The following is a 20,563-nucleotide window of genomic DNA, read 5'->3' on the forward strand; positions in this document are numbered from 1 at the left end:
CTCCCTTTGCTGATGAGATGGGATATATGAGATGAGAGAGAGAGAGAGAGAGAGAGAGAGAGAGAGAGAGAGTACACTTATCTGGGCATCTATCGAACTCTAATCAAAATTGAAAGCAAGAATCAAAATGCGATATCAAAATCTATATTTATTTTATTTAATGAATACAGAATGCATATGTTAGTTGGAAACAAAAATTTATATCTATATTTATTTTAAACAAATATAAATATAAATCATATACTAAAAGTATAGACATAAGTACTGATATAAATCAGATAATTAAATTTTATAACCATAAAAATCAAAAATATTACGGAGTAGGAGATAAAATAAGTTAATAGCATAATAATATTATCATTTATTTTTTTTAAAAGTTCGTGAATACTTTATAAGATTAAATAGAATTATAAATAGAATCGAATATTTGGATACAGATCAAGTAGTTATCTATCCAAATTTATATTCAATTTTTTTTATGGATATGAATATAGATATTAATCAAATGATCAAATTTCTACCCATATCCTATAGATTCAAATAAAAAATAGATCGAAAAATATTATTCCGTTCACTTTTACTCAAAAGAAAATGGGATTTGAAGCATAAATACAAGATTTCATACATGTAACCATATTAATAAGTTTGGATTGTAATTTTGCAAACTCAAATATTTGATTTAGATGCTCTATACTTGCTTTCTTTTGAATTGCAAATAAAAATGATCCGATTTGAATTTATTACATGAAAGAATTACTGTTATCACGGGCTTCGTATTATTGTGGGCAACATCCTACAGTAGCACAGTCGTGTCATGGGCTGAATCTAGGGCGTGACAAATTATGTCAGAATCCGGGTCATGACCAAAAGGTCTGGATACAAAAAAATTTAGATTTTCGCCAAAATATATAATAGTTGGTGGCAGAAATATGAGGGAACAATACGATGACGGGAACAGAAATATATAATTCATGTCTCCATGTCGATGGGAATGGTGGAGTTGTACACTCGATCCCTGGCTTTTCTTGCCTGAAAACAACATGAAACGATATTAGGCGGCGGCAGTTGGAATCATATGCAGAATGAATTATATTAGCGCCATTTAGCTGGAAAATGTTTGAAAAAGCTGGTAGGCTAAAGAATTCAGTCCTTCATTAATTAAATCTTAAATTATCTCAACTTAAGATTTAATCCAAAAAAAAAGCTAGCCAAAAGATATTATTTGAGTTTCTTGCTCTTTTATAATTACTCAAAAGCTACCTGGTGCATAGCTGATGTGGCACGGATCCTCGCATACTTCCCCTTGTCAGGCTAAGGATCCAAATCAATTCAAATCTAATTACTAATTCTACGATTGGTCCATGGTCAGTCTCCATAAACACATATTGCAGTATCTCCTAATCTATATAGATTATAGGCCGGATCCACTCTAATACCATTTATCACAATCCAATATCTCATCCAAAAAAGACTAGTCGAAAGATATTATTTAGATTTCTTGGTCGCATATAAGTACCCAAGATCTAGTAATGCATAGCCGATGTAGGACTAAACATACGCCCGATTGTGTTGTCACATAAATAAAGGTACTTTTTAGAAAACTCATGTCTGGACTTGTTGCGACAGGGCTTCTGAGGAATGGTTTTGATTTGTCAGCTGAAAGTGCCATAATAAAACACATTCGGAGAACAATTTTCCTCGTCATCTCTCCAACTTTCATCATTAAATTAAGTTGTAGGAAAAATATAATGGAGTTCCTTCTATATGCAGCTTCATATTTATCTTTTTTCATATCCTAGTAATTGAGAGGGGGAAATACACTTCCTTTTTGAAATAGGCTTAGTTGCCGGGGCAATGAAGAGCAAAGTAGACATCAGAATGTTTCTACTGCACTCAAAATAGAAATTGTAAAGCAAGATCAAAACTAGTTGGAATTATGTATTGAAATGACTCTAAGTGGATATCAAATATTAACACCTAGCAGAGTTCGCCTACATCGGGTTATATTTCTTCTTCCGGGCTATGGAGGTTCACTTCTATTGTGGTTCCTTGGTCTTCTAGCTTGGTAAGCCGAAGTATGGGTTGCTATGAAATAGGGGTCAGTGTGAAGTAGGCAGACATTCGGCAATCAACAGCTAAATTTACTTTAAACAGGGAATTAGAACATGGTAGAACTTGAAGATACTCAATTGAAGAGCAAGTTAGAAGTGTCAATTAGTTGATACTAGGGTTGGTGCTATAGGATTTCGTGGCTGGTGCAATACTACATATGGGAGGGCATAGCTTATCAGAATTCTATCTTGATGAATGCATATGTATATACAATGATTGGTATCCTCAGCATTACCTCTTTTTCCCAGTTGGTGCAGAGAGTAATTGTCGAAAGCAACAATGCTTGCACAGTGACGCCACATATGATTCCCATCCAGAGACCCTGTCATTTGTCATACATACATACATATATACACATATGAGCAGCTGAGCTAAGAACATTTACGCCACCATTTTTTTTTTTTCTTTGGCCGCAGTTAGCATAGTAAGAATAGAAAAGGGCAAAAGGAAGAGGAAAAGCCCACCTTTCCTCCAACATGGAGGACGAATGCTAGAAGAATAGCTGAAGGAATGCCAACCAAGTTATAGGCTCCAAGGTTAACAAGAGCACCAATCTTCTGCCAACCGCATCCTCTGGCAACCCCTACATGTTACCAACATTGCTTCCAAATATCATGCGTTTAACATCAAATAAAACTAGCTAGAAGCGTAAATAGGACTCGAAATATTTGAAGGAGCCAAAATAACACAGAATTAAAAAGAAAGAAATCCGATTATAGATATTGAACAAAAAAAATATGTACCTGAGAGCACGCATTGCACCCCATCCATGATGTTGGAGGCTGCAAGAATGGGCAGCATAACTGCCACGTAGTTCACCACTTCCTCTTCATTGCTATATGCATACCCCCAGAGCTTTCGCACAAAGACCATGGTCGATCCTACAACCAAGCCTTGTGCAATGGCCATAAAAACCACCACACGTACTGCTAACCGAGCAGCCTGTGGACGCCCAGCCCCAAGTTCATTGGAAACGCGTGTGCTATTAGGAAATTAGAGCAAGTTAATGATGCAGGTGATGATGCATGGGGGGATAGAATAAACTCTGGGCTCAACGAACCTTACTGCAGCACCGAAGCCGAGAGGAACCATGAATGTCATTGAGACTGTGTTGAGGCTGAGGAAATGAAATTTTTCAGTGTTGATATGCAGAATATTAGAAAGTTTATAAAGAGCAAAACCACATGTGCTAGACTGCTGGTACACAAATTCTATATGATATCATCGACCACTTGATTCTTAGTCTCTCTTGTTTGCTCTCAAATATCGATTCAATGTTTCAACACTATCCAATAAATCCTAGTTCAAAAGCTTGAAACCTATGCTCACCTGATTGACAACACTGATGTCTCTAGCTGTGGATTTGGAAGAAGACCAGAAAGAAGTACAAGCAATTCGAACGACCAGAATTCCAAGCTGTTCGGATATTAAGTACTTGGTAGTTAAAAAAAAAATTGCACAATGAAAGCAATAAAAGACCTTCTAATGGGAGAGGTACTTCAATTACCAAACGCAAAGCAAGAAAAAAGTATACAGATATTTTAGAATTGCTAAGCGAGAACACTGCGCTTACCAAAGCATCACCGCTGATGGAACAGCTAGTCTAATGAAGTTGATGATGTCATGCAAGGCTTCTTTTGAAAAGCCAGTCCAAGTCTTCTTGCAATCAGGGGATAGCTTCACAAAAAGTGCCAACAGCAACGCATTCAACCAGTAAGAGAAAGAATTGGCCAAGGCAGCACCTCTACTGCCAAGGCCGGACTTGAATACTAGAATCCAACAGACGAGGATGTGAAGCAATGCTGCAAATCCAGAAGCAAGCATCATTGGGAAGACTATATTTTGAGTCTGGAGGAATCTAACATGGCATTGGATGAGGCCATATGCAAAAAGGCTTGGGATCATCCATCGAGCATATACTCCAGCTTCTGTTGCTATCGCTCTGTCTTGCCCACAGAGCATAAGAATTTGGCCTGTATAGGCCCAGACAGCAGCAAGTGGAATACTTGTAAGCATGAGGACCAGCATAGCTCTTTGCATATGTATACCGAGCATACGATATGATCTTGCTCCAAAGGCTTGTCCGCACAAGGTATCAAGTGCGCTGCTCATTCCCAACTAGTTAGAGGGCAAAAGTAAGAATAAGTTTATCGTATTATTGCCAGAGTCTTGAGGAATAGGAAGCATTGGCAATACAGAGTGCCAAATTTATAACAACATAAGCCAGCACTCAAACAAATTGCAGCCTTGTAATTCTGTCTTTATCTTTTGATACTTAAGATGAGATGCTAAATACATTGAACCCCAAAGTATATGGTGACCGGTCCTGAAGGTAATCACAGGAGGATAGGTAAGCAGGTCCGGTTAAATAGATTTTTAACAGATTAAATAGATTTAAATAAATTAAATAGGTTAAACATGTCCGGTTAAACAAGTTAGAAACAAATTAAGCAAGTTTTAAACAAGTTAAACAGGTTTTAAACAAGTTAAATGGGTTGTGTTATGATCCGACCCATTTATTAAACGGATTAAAACGGGTTAAACGGGTCAAAGGTCTAAACATGATCCCAACCTATTTAATAAATAGGTCTAAATTGGTTAACCTGTTCATGACCCAAATCCATTTATGCAAAACCTAAACCTATTTAAAGCGGATCGTTCGTGGGTCGGATCATAAATTGCCACCCCTAATTCTACCACTTACCCCACTTCACCCTCCCTCCTCTTCCCTGCCCTTTTAACTTCCATGACTGCACCTTTGTTTAAGCATTAGGAGATATAGTCCCATTTGTAGTCTGATCTAATGGTATTGCCATTCTTCCACCATGGCTTGTGATAACCAAATAGAATAAGCCTCGTTGCACCAAGTTAAAGATTAGTGGAGCTAACAGGGTCCAAATACACAACCACTCTCCTTAGCCTATAAAACACGGAACGCGAGTCTTCCCATTCTGCTACTCTCGTAATTTGTAAAAATATAAACCAGCATTCAAACATATCTCAGCCTTGTAATTTTGTCCTTTTTTTTTCGTCTTTTACTAAATGATGCTTGAGATGCTAAATATAATGAACCCCAAATTATATGGTGAGGTCACGAAGATAATTGCAGGAGGAACAGAATAGGTAATAAGAAACAGAAGAGATAGTGAAGATAACCTTTAATCATCCGAAGAACAGAACTAAGTACAATGGTACAAGATACACTGACTGATTCCAATAAGATGGTTAGTTCTCAATGCACACGTGTGAGCAAGAGAACAGAGAGAAAGAAACCACATACCAACAAGCTGAAACCGGTAACCCCAGCAAAGGAAGTGGCCATGGAGGCACCAGAGAGAGCAAGCTCTCCAAGATGGCCAACAAACATCACTGATATCATTTGGAGGCTCTTCTGTAACAAGTTTGTTGCTATCAAAGGCCCTGCCAACCATAGCTGCTTCTTAACCTCGGCCAAGACCTCTCCTCCTCCCTTTTCAGAACTTAGGAGCAGAGGAGACTCCACGCTTGGTTTCTCCATCTCTTCCTCACCTCCCTTTGCTAATGAGATGGGATATATGAGAAGAGAGAGAGAGGGTCGTCCACAAATGGACATGCATGTTAAATAGGAAGGAGGCTTGATATGGCCAAATAGATGGTAGGCTAGGAAATTTTTGAGAAGATGACGTAGCCTTGGTTTTGAGTATATGTTCTTGGGCATTTCTTTTGACTTCAAATCTGGCTCCCACTTTCTGGATCGATGACATCGTTGACGTTGGAATAAGGAATTTGTCGTCATGCGACACTAGTTTAAAGGAACTTGTAATATGTTTATAACTGAAGATGTTAAGTGTGCCCATCAACGTGCATCCGTCCCATGACCCACATGGAAATTTCTGTGCAAGTACCCGACATTTTCTTGACTTGCACCAAAAGTAAGAACGCACGCCAAGATTTTTGCCTGCCAACCAGCTAGCACCTCTATCCTTACCTCTTGCCCGAATAAGAATATGTATGTATGTATGTATGTATATATATATATATATATATATATATATATATATATATATATATATATATATATACAGGGGCGGCCCAATACATTTAGAGGCCCTAGGCGAACTCATTAGAAGAGGCTTTTTTTTTTATTATTATTTAAATAATAAATTTTTTTGTTAATAAACTAAGTAACTACAGTTACTTACTAACTCACCTGCCTCACACAATCACACTCACGGTGAACCGCCGATTCGAACCGGGGTCCGGATTAGTGGGAGCCGCGATCAATGGCCAGTGGGATTTGGGAAGTGGGAACAGGGGAGGAGGTCGGGAGGTGGGACCGTGGGAGGATGTCGGGACTCGGGAACTGGGAACCCCGAGGAGCCGAGGAGGCCGGAGCGGCGGAGGAGCTGAGGAGAGGAGTAGAGGACGGGGTCACGGGAGGAGGTCGGAGCGGCGGAGGACCGTGGGTGGGGGCTTCCCTGGGCCGGGACTCGGGAGTCGGTCGGAGACTCGAAAGTCGGAAGAGCCGAGGAGCCTGAGGAGGAAGTCGGAAGTCGGAACTCCGGAGTCGGGACTCGGAACTCGGAAGGCCTCGCCGCCTCGGTCGTCGCGGAGCCCGGAGGTCGGAGGAGCTGAGGACGGCGACTCGGAGTCGACGAGGAGAGGACGGGAGGCCGGAGGGTCGGAGCTGAGGCCGGAGCTCGGAGCCGAGGAGGAGGCAGCACGAACTGCACGGAGTCACGGACGCACGGTGGACCGGAGCTCGGAGCCAAGGACGGCGACGTCGGCGAGGAAGAGAGGGTTTTGCGCTCGCCGCTCTCACAGTCTCACTCTGCAAGCTGATTCTGCCGAGAACCGGAGAAGGTTCCGGCATTAAAAAGGCAGAGAAGGGGGGAGAGAAGGGGGGAGCCGGGGAGGAAAACCCTCTGCCAGACCCCATCTGCCAGACCACAGACGCCACCGCCCACTCCCCGTCAGCCCGTCTGCAGCCTTTCACGTCGCCGCCCAAACCCACTTCCCGTCTGCAGAGCTTTATGGAGGAATAAAAAAAAAAAAAGTGGCTGGGTTGGGGGCCTTCCTTGGGCCGGGGGCCTTAGGCGACCGCCTCAGTCGCCTAAGGCTCGAGCCGGCAGTGTATATATATACTAAAATCCAGCTGCATGAAGAGTCCAGTTGCAGTCAAGAGTATGGCTACAAAAGCCTGCTGTATATTGCTCGCTGAAGCAATTGGGGCAATAATATGGAGGACCACAGGCGGCTGGTTGGTCAAGTATCATCATTAGATGTTTCCACAGCGATAGCTCTGCTGTGATCTCCATCCTCTTTCTAATTGCCTGCAAAAGAAAATATACCAAAGATATTAGCAAATAGTTGAAGAAACTGGAAGCTTACTTAAGATTGGAGCTATGGAAGCAACCGATTGAGCCAAGACAGAAAAGAGGAGGATATGGCTGGAGATTGTAATTCCTAATTCCAATTCCCATGTTTGGTGCAAATCAAACTTAGCTTCCTTCAGATAGAACTGTGCGTTTACACATTAATGGAGGTAAGGAATGCATATGTCTCAGACCTATTCAGTTAGGCACTTAACTAGAAGAGCGCTTATGATAACATTAAAAGAGTAAAAAATACATATCAAGTTGCCTGCTTGCATTGACAATAATGAATTCATTAAATTTCAAAGTGCTTGTGGGGGAATCAGTATTCCGAGTTTCTAGATAATTCATCATTACCATCACCATCACCAGATCGGCTTTATGAATCCTTATTCACCAAGTATTCCTGTTTAGGGCTAGCTCCATTATTTCCTTTAGACAACTTAATAGTTGTAGAAAATAGAGGTCTTATGCACAAAATGAGTGGGGGAAAGTAGCTGGATAATGGTTTAGAAAAATGACACTGCCACAGGGTATAGTTCTCATTAAGAATGACCAGTTGTCCCCAAATTCATGGGACAATGATTGCCGGAAATAATCTGAAAGGGCATTAACAAATCATGTTCAGAATCCTTCCTACAGTTTACATCAAATCCAACTCAGCTGCCTTGAAGCTACGATAGGATTCTTCCTGTGATAATCATACAGCAGAATATGAAACATTATATTCACCAAGAATTCATTAGGTGCTAGAAATTAAGACACTGAACACATTTTTTTTTTTTTTTTGATGAGACACTGAACACAATTAAGTTGCTGGAGATTATGAGGGACAGAAACTAGTTAGCATTAAAATTAACTAATTCACCAATCAGTGAATGGATGAGAAGGTTTCAAATCAGATACAAAATTTTGTTGCTATAAATCATGTACACCAGAAATAGATGTTAAACAAGGTGTTCATGCATTCAAAGTGTAAAGCACGAAGAAAGATAGCATCTTCTCAAAAATTAACCATTAAATGTCTATTAAATGCATAGAAGTGTGTGTTTGTGCGTATATACATATACAGTCATACATATTATCAAATTTTATTACATAAAGACTTTTGCTTATTCTAAGTGTTGTTTATCTTCATTAGCTTATAACATAGCTTCTAAAGTAGCTCTTGATTCTTTTTTAGGAATGCGACTTTGCAAAATGCTTGGTTCGAGGGATGGCAGGGACATCAACCTTCCAATGTCCTGTGTGCTTCGGGGCAACAGTTGACGAGATAGGCATCAATGTCAAACCTGCGGTTAGAATTTGGTAATAGAAACTCGGAAGTGGTCACTGGTTACATTATATGATAATATTTTAAAATTGGCAATAACACATACTATAGCTTTAGTTGAAGCAAACAATGAAATATGATAGCATCAAAGGTTCTTGATTCAAGATTATGTCAGAAGCATCAAGAACCACATGCAAGCAAGGGTGTAAGATCTCTTAATTTGGTGCGATACTCTAAAATCATGCTTCTAGCTAAAAGTTCCATGTTTTTGGCTTATAAATGTCTTAATCGAACTCATGTAATGCAATGGGATGACATACAGTTTCACTGTGAAAAATAGGATTTTTTAGAAGTAATCCATTTTCATTAACAATGAAGCACTTACCTCTCAGAGGGAGTGGTCAGTCTGTAGGGTAATGATTATAATAAACAATTCTCGTACAAAAGGGTGGCATATTAACCCAATCCAAATACCTGGTTTTTAATCAGAGTCAAATTCGCTTGGACAAATATCACCATTGACACAAGACTACACAAAAAGGGGAGTAGAAAACCCACCTTCCCTCCAACATGGAGGAGAAAAGGTAAGATAGCATCAGTGGGAATGCCTCAATATCATAAACACCAAGGTTACAAGCACCAATCTTCTGCCAACCACATCGTCTAGCAATTCCCACATGTTCAAATATCAATGGCTGAAGAGTATTTAAACAAGATATTGACAGTGGAGAAGGTCTAATAAACAACAAATTAATTTTTATAAAAAGATAATAGCTCATGAAAGATTTTCTCTTAAAAAAAAAAGGTTGAATGGGAAGTTTGTATTTGAAAGAACAAATTGGATTCCATGAAGTTGAATGCTACAAAATGTGGCATCATAGCTGCCACATCACAACAGCCCTCTCATTGCTGAAAGCACGTCCTCAAACACCTCAGACCAAGGACATCATTGTTCCTGCTATTAACACTTCAAGGATAACCAAGGAACTGAAACATAAACTGCTTCTGTTCAAGATTGTACCTGAAAAGCACTCATTGGATTCCGTTGAGGAAAGTTGGATGCTGCAAGAAGTGGCATCATAACTGCCACATATGTCCCAACATCTTTCTAGCGCTGAAGGCATGTCTCCAGATACCTCGAACCAAGATCTTTGCTGTTCCTCCTATTATTCCTTTAAGAATAAGGAAAGAAACTGCAACACAAACTACAAAATCAGCAGCTCTTGTATATCCAGGATCTAGTTCATTTGAGCCTCGTGTACGGCAACGAAATACAAGAAACAGTAAGACTCTTATGATAAAAGGGCACAGAAGGGCAAATCTTGGCTCAACACACCTGATGGCAGTACAATGTCCAAAATGGACCCTGTGTGCCATTGATGTGGTATTGAGGCTGAGAAAATAGAACAAAATTTTCTATAGAAACTATATAGAAAATGCTAACTCAAGAATCAAGATGCATCAAATATGGCCTGATTGATTTCTGAGTTGTACTTCTATGATCCAAAGTTCTAATCTCCTATCTACTAAACAATTCAAATTATTTAACTAATATTTTAACTTCAAATAAATGTATGCTTAGGTAACTGTTATTCTCACCAAATTAACAACACTAATGCTCCGATTTTTGAATTTAGGAGAAAACCAGATGGAAGCACAGCCACCTCTAGCGACCCCAAGTTGTCTCAAGAAATAAGAGCATCAGCAGTTGAAAAAGCATAATCTACAATAGTTGTGTTCTTATTCTTGCTATTGCTGCAGGCAGGAAGCCACAATCATACAGATCTTCAGAGATCATATATACGTCTGATGTGGCGTACCTTTAATAAGATAACAATGGCTTCGTAATAAATTCTCCGCAGATGTTACCCTGTCTCTATACCGATCATTAGTTACCATTGCAATTAGTCAATTCAGCTTGGTACACAGTTATATAACCCTGGCACAATGTTATAAAAGGTTTGAAAATAGTTAATAAAACGTAGTGCACACTAAATATAGCTTGTTGAATGCATATGTCCTTGTTTTTCTCGCTAGTGTACACTTCTAAAGATTGCATTAGCTTTGAAACAAATTTCCTAACTCAACTCCCAACAAGTAAACATTTTAGGTTTCTGTTTATGAAGTTATAAATGGAGTAAACTATTCCACCGACACGTTGGAATATCTGAAGCAGTGGTCCGATACGAACCCTTTTTTTTAATTTGTGGTTCATTTAAGATATGTTCTCGTTGCTCATGTTTTAATTTAGCCTCAAACACAGTTAACTCACCATTGCAATTAGGTAATTAAGTTTGGTACACAGGTAATATAATGACCCTGATACACAATTAAGTAAAATTGACACACAGTTAAGTGACTCTGGCACACAGTTAAATCTTTTCTGTACACAGTTAAGTTAACCCAGCACAAAATGCTGGTCTACATGCGGATCTGCTGGACGCGCACTAGCCTATGGACGTTGGGCTGCGCGCGAGCCTACTAGTGTCATGGATGTTGTTAAAGATTGTTTAAACACAGTTAATATCCCCAGTAACTGGGCAAACATCTATATATTTTGAAGTCTAATTTAGCCTGGTACAGTTAATTTAGCAAAGTACACAATTGATATAGCATGGCATCCAGTTAAGAGCAATATCAAAGACATAATTTGGTCAATCATCTCAAAAAAATCAATGTAATCATCTTATTTGTTTCAATGTTATATTACAGAAAAAAATGCTCGAAAGCTATTTTACATTACATGCCCTAATCTCTCTTCCTACATAACTTCTCGTTGTACCATGACCAGAACCTATCATTTGTAATGCGACGGTCATTTAACAAAATATTGTCTGCAATCCAGCTCCTGCATAAAGAAGGATCCTTGAACTCTTCCTACAATGGTCTTGATGTGCCTCGTGTCGGTACCTCTGCAAACATGAGCATAAATGCCCCGTAGTCCATACTATCGGGCGTCTGTTGTGCACACTCACGAATTTCACGAACGACACATTTAGAGATATAGTATCCGACGCAGTTTAGCCAAAATCGCACAAATGATGCCTGCATGAATGTTCAGAATAGATTATTTTTGGTGTACCTATGATTAAAAAAATAATGTAACATATTATACAAGTGATACCCATATATTTAATAGCGTTGTCTGCAACATTGAAGCTCCACATTGAGTTATAGCATTCAAAACACTACTCCTTCAAGTCCAAAGCAATTGGATACCAATGTCATCCCGTATTCATCGGAATGAATAGATATCTACAATGTTTGAGATCGGCAACTTGTATATCCCCTAACTATTTCTGAATACTAGGCTGGAATGAATCTAGAATATGTTTGGTAACATCAGCGGTTACCTCAAGAACGCACGATAGACGTTGAAACACAGCATCCTACACAATTTATTATGGCACACAATTAACATTTTTTCTGAACACAGTTAACAAAATTCATGATTCATAATAATTCAGATTTTGTATCTCGCAGCGCAAGAATAAAGCTGGATTTTCAACGCTCTCTCAGTATACTCTCGATGAAAAAGCTCCATGATACAAAAGTATACGTTCATGACTTGTACTTAATAAAACATGTTAAAATAGCAAATGATATAGACGTAAGTGAATTGGTGCCATCTAGGATGTCTGCATCACAAATATATTCAAACAATAATTTTCAATAATATCAACTCAAAATTAAAAACACATAATTGAGTAAAACATCTTGTGCTAGTAAATGATCTTAAAAACTATAATAAAGAACAAAAATAGAACTGAATAGCTATCAATGAAGGATATTCATGATTTTTCCATGACAAATATGTCAAATGTGGTATCTTAACCTCTCTATCTATTAATTTCTCAAATCCTAACCATTCCTGCAATTTAAAAACAAATGCCCTAGAATACTATATAACAGTTTGGTGTTCAATAAAAAATTGAAGAAATTATGCTGCAATGGTTAACAAACCTATTGGAGGGCTCCAGAGATGACTTAGGGACGGTTTAGGAAGTAATATCGAGCGAAGCTTCGGCTACTATTAAGTCGGGCGAAGTAAGGAGCGTTAGGAAAACTTATGGAACAGTCGTCGACGAAATGCCATAGAGTTCTAATTCTCAATTGGACAACGGTGGGAAAATAGAGTCGAACTCACAAAATCAGGGTGGGAAACTAGGAAATGCAGGAAGAGTGGAAAAGCAGATGAGCAGGAGAGCGGAAGGGTTTTCTCTTCCGATTAGGGGAACAGATTAATGGTGGAAAAATAGAGAATGGATTGCCGATGGGTTAGAGAGTCGGACTTAGGGTTGGAAACAAGGAAAGAGAGGAAGAGCGAAAGGGCAGAAGATGAAGGGGTATTTTCATCTCAAGAATAAAGTTGGTTACATATTGGCACAATGCTGGACCCGTTGTTATAAAACCAACGGGTCAACAGAGACTAAAAATTAGAGTCCGGTCCAAGGATGGACCGGCTGTTAATTCCCCTAATTTTTTTCTCAATATTTTCATTCATTTATAATGGATCTCCTGTAAACACTTTCAAGCTACAAGAAGCCTGAGATAGAAGCATCTTCTTTCCGTCGAACAAATATATTTTTGCGTAAATTAATTCCCGACCCTCCCCTTGACTACTATATAATGCTAAGTCCCTGTTGACCCAAACCATGTTTACCGGTCCAAGATTAGGGATAATCTTAATTACCGGTCCATAACAGAGGTTTGTTTTTTTTTTCCCCGAAGCTGCCCTTTCGTTGCCGTTAAGGTTGAAAATGTGGAATCAGTTGGGAAATCGACCGCAAAGAGGGGAATATGGCTCGGATTCTCCATTGGAATCGTGGAGAAACAGGATTTCTCCATTGGCAGCGAGTCGGGGAGATCATTCGCATGGGATATGGCTCGGATTCTTCGATTTTGCTTCTTGAATCCGGAAGAATCAAGCGGAAAGGGGAGACTTTGAAGCGGAAGAAACTACAGTTCAGATTGTTCAGGGATATTTCTTCTACCAAAAATAATCAAGTGGAAAATTCCGGTTGAAATACTATTCTTTGATTTTCGGAAAATTCAGGTTCCTCCTTTTTTGTTTGCTTAGAGTCCCTTTCGATATTTAGCGGCAATGGTTTCATTGCACAATAGTAATAGAGGTTAAATTGCTACTCCAATTTCTGTTAATTGACTGAGGCATCCCTCTGTTCTCCTATGTTTCCCGAATTATATTGGACGAAAACCCTGTTTTAGCCGGCATATCTTGTTGTGTGTCTGCCATTGCTCATATAGTGTTTAGAGACATAAACGTGTGACTTCCATTGCTGATTTTATATTCCAAATAAAGTTGCTATCCCTCTTTTCTCCTCTGTTTCCCAACTTTGATCGAATGAAAACCCTGTTTTAGCTGCTGGATTATCTTGATGTTTTTCTGCCATTGCTCATATACTGTTTGGAGACCTAAACGTGTGACTCTCATTGCTGATATCATATTCGAGAAATAGTTGCTGTGTCAGCATTCCCTTCGCTTCATTGTTGTAATAGCATTCGGAACTTCAATCATTTCCCCTTTTTTCATTTTTCTATTGTCATGGCTTCCAAAAAAACAAGTAGCCCTGTTTTCATGGCTATTTGTTCTTATGGTGGCGAAGCTCTTATTATTTCCATCTCCGAGGACACAAATCTCGATCAAATTTACAAAGAAATAGTGGATAGGTGGAGACATCTGTCTGATACAATGGTAGAAGTTAAATATTTTATTCCAAACAAGTCTAGAATGGTTGTTTCGCTCCTGGGGGATAAGGATGTTCGAAAAATGCATCAAATACACGTCAACTTAAATGCGCCGGTGATCGAGTTGGTTGTTAGTCATATTCCATGCTTGATCGAAGCAGCCGATGTCGTAATTGATATGAGGTAATGCAGTAGTTAATTGCATCTTTTTCTATTTTGGTAATCTTAGTTTAACTCTTTGTTGTATTGCATATTTCACATATTAGTTTTTTCATGTTAATCACTAATTTAATAATTAGTATGCTGAATTTTTGTTAAACTTATTGTAGGGATAGTGGCCCAGCCCAAAATGTTGAGTGCAGTTGCCGATCAAAATTTTTTTCAAAAGGTAGCTCAAGTAATTTCGGTCGAGTTGTTGAAGAAACAAGAGCGGCAATCGAAGAGCAACCTAGTCAAAGAAAATTTTTGGATGCTTGGAAAACTTCTATTGAGGGTGTTGGTCAGGAGTTCAATGATGTGGAAACTCTTCGCGACACGATTCGCAACTTTTGCATTGCAAATTGTAGAGATTTTGTATTTGTGAAGAACGATCGCCTGCGACTGACCGTGGAATGTGCATACGAAGGATGTGAATGGCGTATCCATGCTTCCCGACTTGGAAATCAAGAAAGTTTTGCAATTAAAAAAATGAATAGTCAGCATACATGTGGCGGAGGGTTGCAAGTCCGGTCGCATCCTAAGGCTTCGAAACGTTGGGTTTCAAACATAGTTAAAAAAAACTTCAAGATATGCCGTTATATAGGCCGACTGATATCGTAAAGGATATTCGTCGAGAATATGGTGTTGAATTGCCGTATCATCAAGCTTGGCATGGCAAGGAGGTGGCTATGAAGGACCTTTATGGTCACAGATCAAAATCTTATGACCGGATACGCTGGTATTGCGATGCCATTCTTGAGACCAACCCTGGCAGCATAGCGGAGTATGAAACTATTGAAGGTCGATTCAGACGCCTATTCATTTCATTTCATGCTTCAGTAGTGGGTTTCATAAGAGGTTGTAGACCTTTGATTTTTATGGATGGAACATTTATAAAGCATAAGGATGGAGTAGTTCTTGGTGTGACTTCCAAAGATGCGAACGACGATATGTTTCCTATTGCTTACGGTGTGGTCGATACGGAGACTGATGACAATTGGGACTGGTTTTGTCGGAATTTGAAAGAAGCAATTTATAGTTGCATTGAGTGGCGAAGTGAGCAGATCACATTTATGACGGATAGACATCAAGGAATTATTAAATCAGTGCCGAAGTACTTTCCTGGTAGTTACCACTCATATTGTTTCCGTCATGTGAAAGACAACTTCAAGAATCAGGTATGTATAGTCATATTTTTAATTTTCAGCATAGAATATATCTAACTAATTTAGGATGTTGATGATCTCATCCTTTTATTATTGTTAATGCAGGTGCTTGTCCATTATTGTGCAAGTGAGAGAAAAAGGCTGCTCGATTTACTAAATGCTGCTGCTTATACTCCAAGGCTGAATGTTTTCCACAAAATAATTAGCAAGCTTACATTAGATGCTCCAGGGAGTAGAACTTTTCTCCTGCATGCAAATCCGAAGCATTGGGCAAATGCAGTATTTCCAGGTCCACGATGGAGTATTATGACATCTAACGTGGCAGAGTGTTTCAACAGTTGGATCTTGGAGGCTCGCCATCTTCCCGTGCCTCAGTTGGTTGACCATATTAGGATTCAAATAATGACATTGATGCATGAACGGCGTAATCGAGGTTACAATATTCAAACAAATCTAAACAAATCTATGCCCAGATGCAGAGAAAGTATTGCATAGAAATGCAGAAGACGGTCGGAGATTATCCGTATTTACGTCAAACATAATGATATATGACGTAAAGGATACAAACTACTCTTGCGAAGTTGACCTCCAGAATAACAAATGCTCTTGCGGCGAGTGGCACATATTCCGCATGCCATGTAAGCATGCATGTGCATGCATTGAGAAGGCTGGTAGATCACTGTACCACTTCATTGATAATTGTTTCAAAACTGAAATGTACAGAGCAACATATGCCGAAGCTATTAGTCCAATTCCTGATATCGAGGAGCCCTATAGTGCCTCAGATGAGATTCATATTTTACCCCCAATCAGAAAGACTCGACCATGTAGGCCAAAAAAAAAGAGAAGACCTTCGCAAGGGGAGTTAGTACGTCATATAAAATGTGGACGCTGCGGAAAGCTTGGGCACAACAGAAGAACTTGTAATGTGGCCATCGACTAAATATTTTGGAGATTAGGTGTAATGTATGGAGATCTGAATTTTTTATTTTTGTCGTAGTCATTTGCTTCTTATTTTGTTGTGGAAGAATTTTGCAGAAACAATTGATGTCAATGAAATGAATTGCATTGTTCTCTGGTTCCCCCGGCACACTCTTACTGTTGATGTTATTGGAGAAATATAAGACAGAAGCGTCAAGAAATTCAGATGATTGTGTCTCTTTACAGGAGTGTTCCAAGTCAAGAAAGATGTGTGCCGAGTGGTTGTTAGTGTGTGCTGCCAATAAATATTGATGTCTAGATGCAAGAGTGGTGTGCGCCATATGTACATAAGTGTGTGCCATATAGAAATAAAAACTTCCCATCAATTTACAGGAGTGTTCCAAGTCAATAAAGATGTGTGCCGAGTGGTTGTTAGTGTGTGCTGCCAATAAATATTGATGTCTAAATGCAAGAGTGGTGTGCGCCATATGTACATAAGTGTGTGCCATATAGAAATAAGAACTTTCCATCAATTTAAAGGAGTGTTCCAAGTCAAGAAAGATGTGTGCCGAGTGGTTGTCAGTGTGTGCTGCCAAGAAATAATGATGTCTAGATTCAAGAGTGGTGTGTGCTTTATGTACATAAGTGTGTGCCATATAGAAATAACATTTTTCATCAATTTATAGTAGTGTGCCAAGTCATGAAAGATGTGTGCGTAGTGGTTGTTAGTGTGTGCGTGTGTGCCATATGTACATAAGTGTGTGCCGCCAATTGAAAGATACGTGCGAAAGTCTAGAATGATTGTAAAATTTCTGTACAAACATTGAAAATTTTTTGTAAACCCTTTTGCAATGCATCATCTCTTCGCATCTCTATGGAAGCAACGTCTCGTGGCCTTCCTCGCGAGAGAATGTGCAACTCCTCCTCTCTAGGCTCTAGCTTCTCGATCACCTGATGCAAGCGAAAACTTAAGTTTGGCATCAACTCAAATTATTTTCGATGTAAGAAATAATAAGTCAAACCTGATATCGTTTTAAGTTCTTCATGATTTCAGAAATCACGTCCACCTTGCGAGGAAATGAGACATTGCTCCAACGCAGGAGACGTGGATACATGAAGGTGGGTCGTTGGCTTCCAACAAGGCTGTTCGCATGCTCAACAGCCCATGCCTGCAAAAAATCAATGTAAACATAAAATTAAAAGTAAATACATATCTTAACAATGAAATTAAAAATAGATATTAAGATGCTTACCACCAAAGCGACCGTGCAGCCGTCCATATATTTAGCCGATCCTTTGCCAGTGATATTCCTTGACCGCACACTATCGGCTACACTAGGTATTTGTTGGCGAAGAAAAGTAAAAACAGCAAGACCCCAACTATATGAACCTAAGCGGTCTAAATCATCAAGATATGAACATAATGCCTTAGGAACATAATAGTGTATAGTTGGAAAGAGGATAGTCACAAAGACATATAGAACCCATAACTTTGTGAAATCCTCTACATCTTGTTGTCCGCTCTTTCCACCAAGAAATTGTAATCTATTCTTTACTGCATTTCTATTGGCTTTTTTATGGTCCCCCTCAAAAAAACGGATGATGAGGTCAGACGTGACCCTCCCCTTACTATGCAGTTCTACCTCATCGCCCGTCGCACTTAAACCAAGAATTAGTGCAAAATCGCTCCCTACAAAAGGAACTAAAACCTTACCAAACCAAAAACCCTCCTCCTCGTCATCCCAGAAGGAGAGCTGAGTGTCCAGGACAGGCCTACTCTGTTTAATATATGGCAGACCTAGCAAATGGCCAAAAGGTGTGCCGGTGATCCTAACCTTTTGCTCATGAGACAATAACGGAACTAGGGTGACCATAAAATTAACAAAATGGCTGAAGTAGCACCTACCATTGACCATATTTTTAGGGCCAACAGCATGTGCTCTGCGTTTAGTCTTAATTGGAGCCATGAAAATTGTCTGCAACACAAATATATTCAAACACAAATTGTGAATAAAATCAACTGAAAAATAGAAACATATAATTGAGTAAAACATAGACGGGATAATGAATGATTTTAATAAACTATAACAACGAACAGAAATGTTTCCCAAATAAACAAGCTTTTTTAAGACAAAAATCTTAATTTTGATATCACACCGTCCCTGTCTTCTGGAAGAGGAAGACATGCATATGGGCTACCTTGGCACATTTTCCTTTAGGAGGGACTGTTTTGAGTTGTTGTCATATATTAAAAAAGAGGACGAAAGAAATTAAATCCTAAGCATTCGCACATTATGAAAATAAATGCCCAACAATACTATATTACAGTTTGTTGCTACGAAAACCAAATCGAGAAATTATGATCCAGGGTTTACAAACCGTCGAAGAACCGGCAATATGCCTCGGAGAGGGTTTGGGAAGCGAGGTCGAACGAAGCGCCGTCGACCAACGATCAGGGCGAAGACGCGAGCGTCAAGGAAAGCTTCAGGTGTGGGAGTCGACAAAATGCCGTCGTCTCAGAGCTCTCAGTCGGAGACCGGCCGGAAAATAGACTCGACAGAGGAACTCTCGGTCGGGAGCAAGAGTGATTTCCCGGTGGGAACTTGTTTACGGTCTTAGGGTTTGAAACGGGGGACACCAGATCAACCGGAATCGGTGAGGAAGATGGAAATTTTCGTGGGGAGATAGGATTGCAAAATGGGGGAAATATGAATCCTTAACGATGAGAGCTATTTACGTGTGAAGATAAGTGAAAAATGGGTCGAGATGAAGCCGAATCCATAGGGAACTTCAGGGCTATTATCGTCTCAAACAGAAAGAGAGAAACGAGATGGACCGGCTGTTTCGGTATGTACCTCAGGGTTATTTTCGTCTCAAACATAACGGCACAAACGGGATGGACCGGCTGTTACAAATAGAGTAAACAGGGACTAAAAATTATAGTCTGGTCCAACACTGGACCGGCCATTAATTACCCCTATATTTTTTTAGTTTCATCATTTTGTTTTGTATTATCATTATCTTTTGTCATAAAGTCAAAGTTACAAACACATGTCCCTAAAATATATCACAAAATTGAAAAAGAAAATCATACATACCTTTTTTTCCAATACCTCCCAAGCCAAATCAAGTAGCAGCTAATTCGAAGTTTCTGCTGTGGTGGGCGAACCTGCCATTGGAAAATCAGATCCATAGTCATCAGCACTGGCATGAAACCTTGGGCTTCGTAAAAACAAGGTGAGACCATGGGAGACGGAAAGAGAAGAAATAGGATAGAATAGAGGAGGAAGGGAAGAGGATACTGCCTAGAAATAGACATATCAAGAACCATCCAAATCTGATCCGTTAGTTTGGGGGCAAAAACACAAGCTGATATTCGATAGATCGTTAGGATCTTTCGAATCCCAGTCCAGGTCTTTGTCGAACTTAACAGATCAGCTAGCAGAGCTAGGGCTTGTGAGGGGCTGAGGCGGAGAGCCCTACCTGGTGTCGGACGGCGGTGGATCTGCCGGTGGCTGGAAAATTTCTTTGGTTTGGAAGAGGGAAAGTGAGAGACGAGCCGGCGCCCGGGAGTTCTTTTGCGAGTTTAGGGTGAAGAAGAGGGCGAAGAGGAACATCGACGTACATAAAACCCTAATTTCTGGCTGGCATCACTTTTTAACCTAGCGTCCTCTTTTTCTACTGTTTGTTTTGCATACCGTGTAACGGCCGGCAGCGGCATTCTCACGCCGTTACAGTTTCATTGGACTGAGTAGCTCGCGGAGACTACTCAGCCCAGCCCATAACACAAGGCAGCCACATCCCCTCTAAAACTATCGGGGCTCGTTTGGTTC

The 20,563-nt window shown here is 39.7% G+C and overlaps 3 protein-coding genes across 15 annotated transcripts; 1 reads left to right on the top strand and 2 right to left on the bottom strand.

Annotated features, from left to right (window-relative positions):
* Nucleotides 1-6,127, bottom strand: LOC149753524 (protein DETOXIFICATION 16-like). Of its 2 annotated transcripts, XM_089930790.1 has the most exons (8): nt 5,393-6,127; nt 3,686-4,230; nt 3,442-3,528; nt 3,173-3,229; nt 2,856-3,094; nt 2,577-2,695; nt 2,348-2,434; nt 1-1,029 (listed from the first exon to the last, which is right to left on the bottom strand). In XM_089930790.1, the coding sequence occupies exons 1-8, from the start codon at nt 5,885-5,887 to the stop codon at nt 970-972; spliced, it is 1,689 nt and encodes a 562-aa protein (XP_089786916.1). In that variant the 5' UTR covers nt 5,888-6,127; the 3' UTR covers nt 1-969. The 2 variants fall into 2 exon arrangements, with proteins under 2 accessions (XP_089786916.1, XP_089786917.1); XM_089930791.1 differs by lacking the exon at nt 3,442-3,528.
* A 1,086-nt stretch (nt 6,128-7,213) lies between these two features.
* On the bottom strand, nt 7,214-20,533 carry LOC149753525 (protein MAINTENANCE OF MERISTEMS-like). 12 transcript variants are annotated; one of them, XR_016413249.1, is made up of 7 exons: nt 20,214-20,533; nt 17,984-19,899; nt 17,753-17,899; nt 17,553-17,681; nt 9,761-9,932; nt 9,298-9,402; nt 9,125-9,213 (listed from the first exon to the last, which is right to left on the bottom strand). XR_016413249.1 is itself a non-coding variant. In XM_089930798.1 (6 exons), exons 3-6 carry the CDS (start codon nt 18,695-18,697, stop codon nt 12,033-12,035), a joined length of 1,086 nt encoding a protein of 361 aa, XP_089786924.1. In that variant the 5' UTR covers nt 18,698-18,706; nt 19,829-19,899; nt 20,214-20,515; the 3' UTR covers nt 11,389-12,032. The 12 variants fall into 12 exon arrangements, 5 of the variants coding, with proteins under 5 accessions (XP_089786921.1, XP_089786924.1, XP_089786923.1 ...); XR_016413250.1 differs by lacking the exons at nt 9,125-9,213; nt 9,298-9,402; nt 9,761-9,932 and adding exons at nt 11,389-11,784; nt 11,864-12,128 and having other exon boundaries at nt 17,984-18,706; nt 19,829-19,899; nt 20,214-20,515; XR_016413246.1 differs by lacking the exons at nt 9,125-9,213; nt 9,298-9,402 and adding an exon at nt 7,214-7,424.
* LOC148703517 (uncharacterized) lies at nt 15,234-16,304 on the top strand. Its single transcript, XM_089931118.1, is given in 1 exon segment — nt 15,234-16,304. A coding segment is annotated over 1 exon segment (1,071 nt).
* Nucleotides 20,534-20,563: the final 30 nt, after the last annotated feature.

This window comes from Phoenix dactylifera, chromosome 5 (genome assembly GCF_051530095.1).
Source record: "Phoenix dactylifera cultivar Ajwa chromosome 5, Ajwa_hap1_PhDact_Kaust_v1.1, whole genome shotgun sequence".
Taxonomy (NCBI): Eukaryota; Viridiplantae; Streptophyta; class Magnoliopsida; order Arecales; family Arecaceae; genus Phoenix; species Phoenix dactylifera.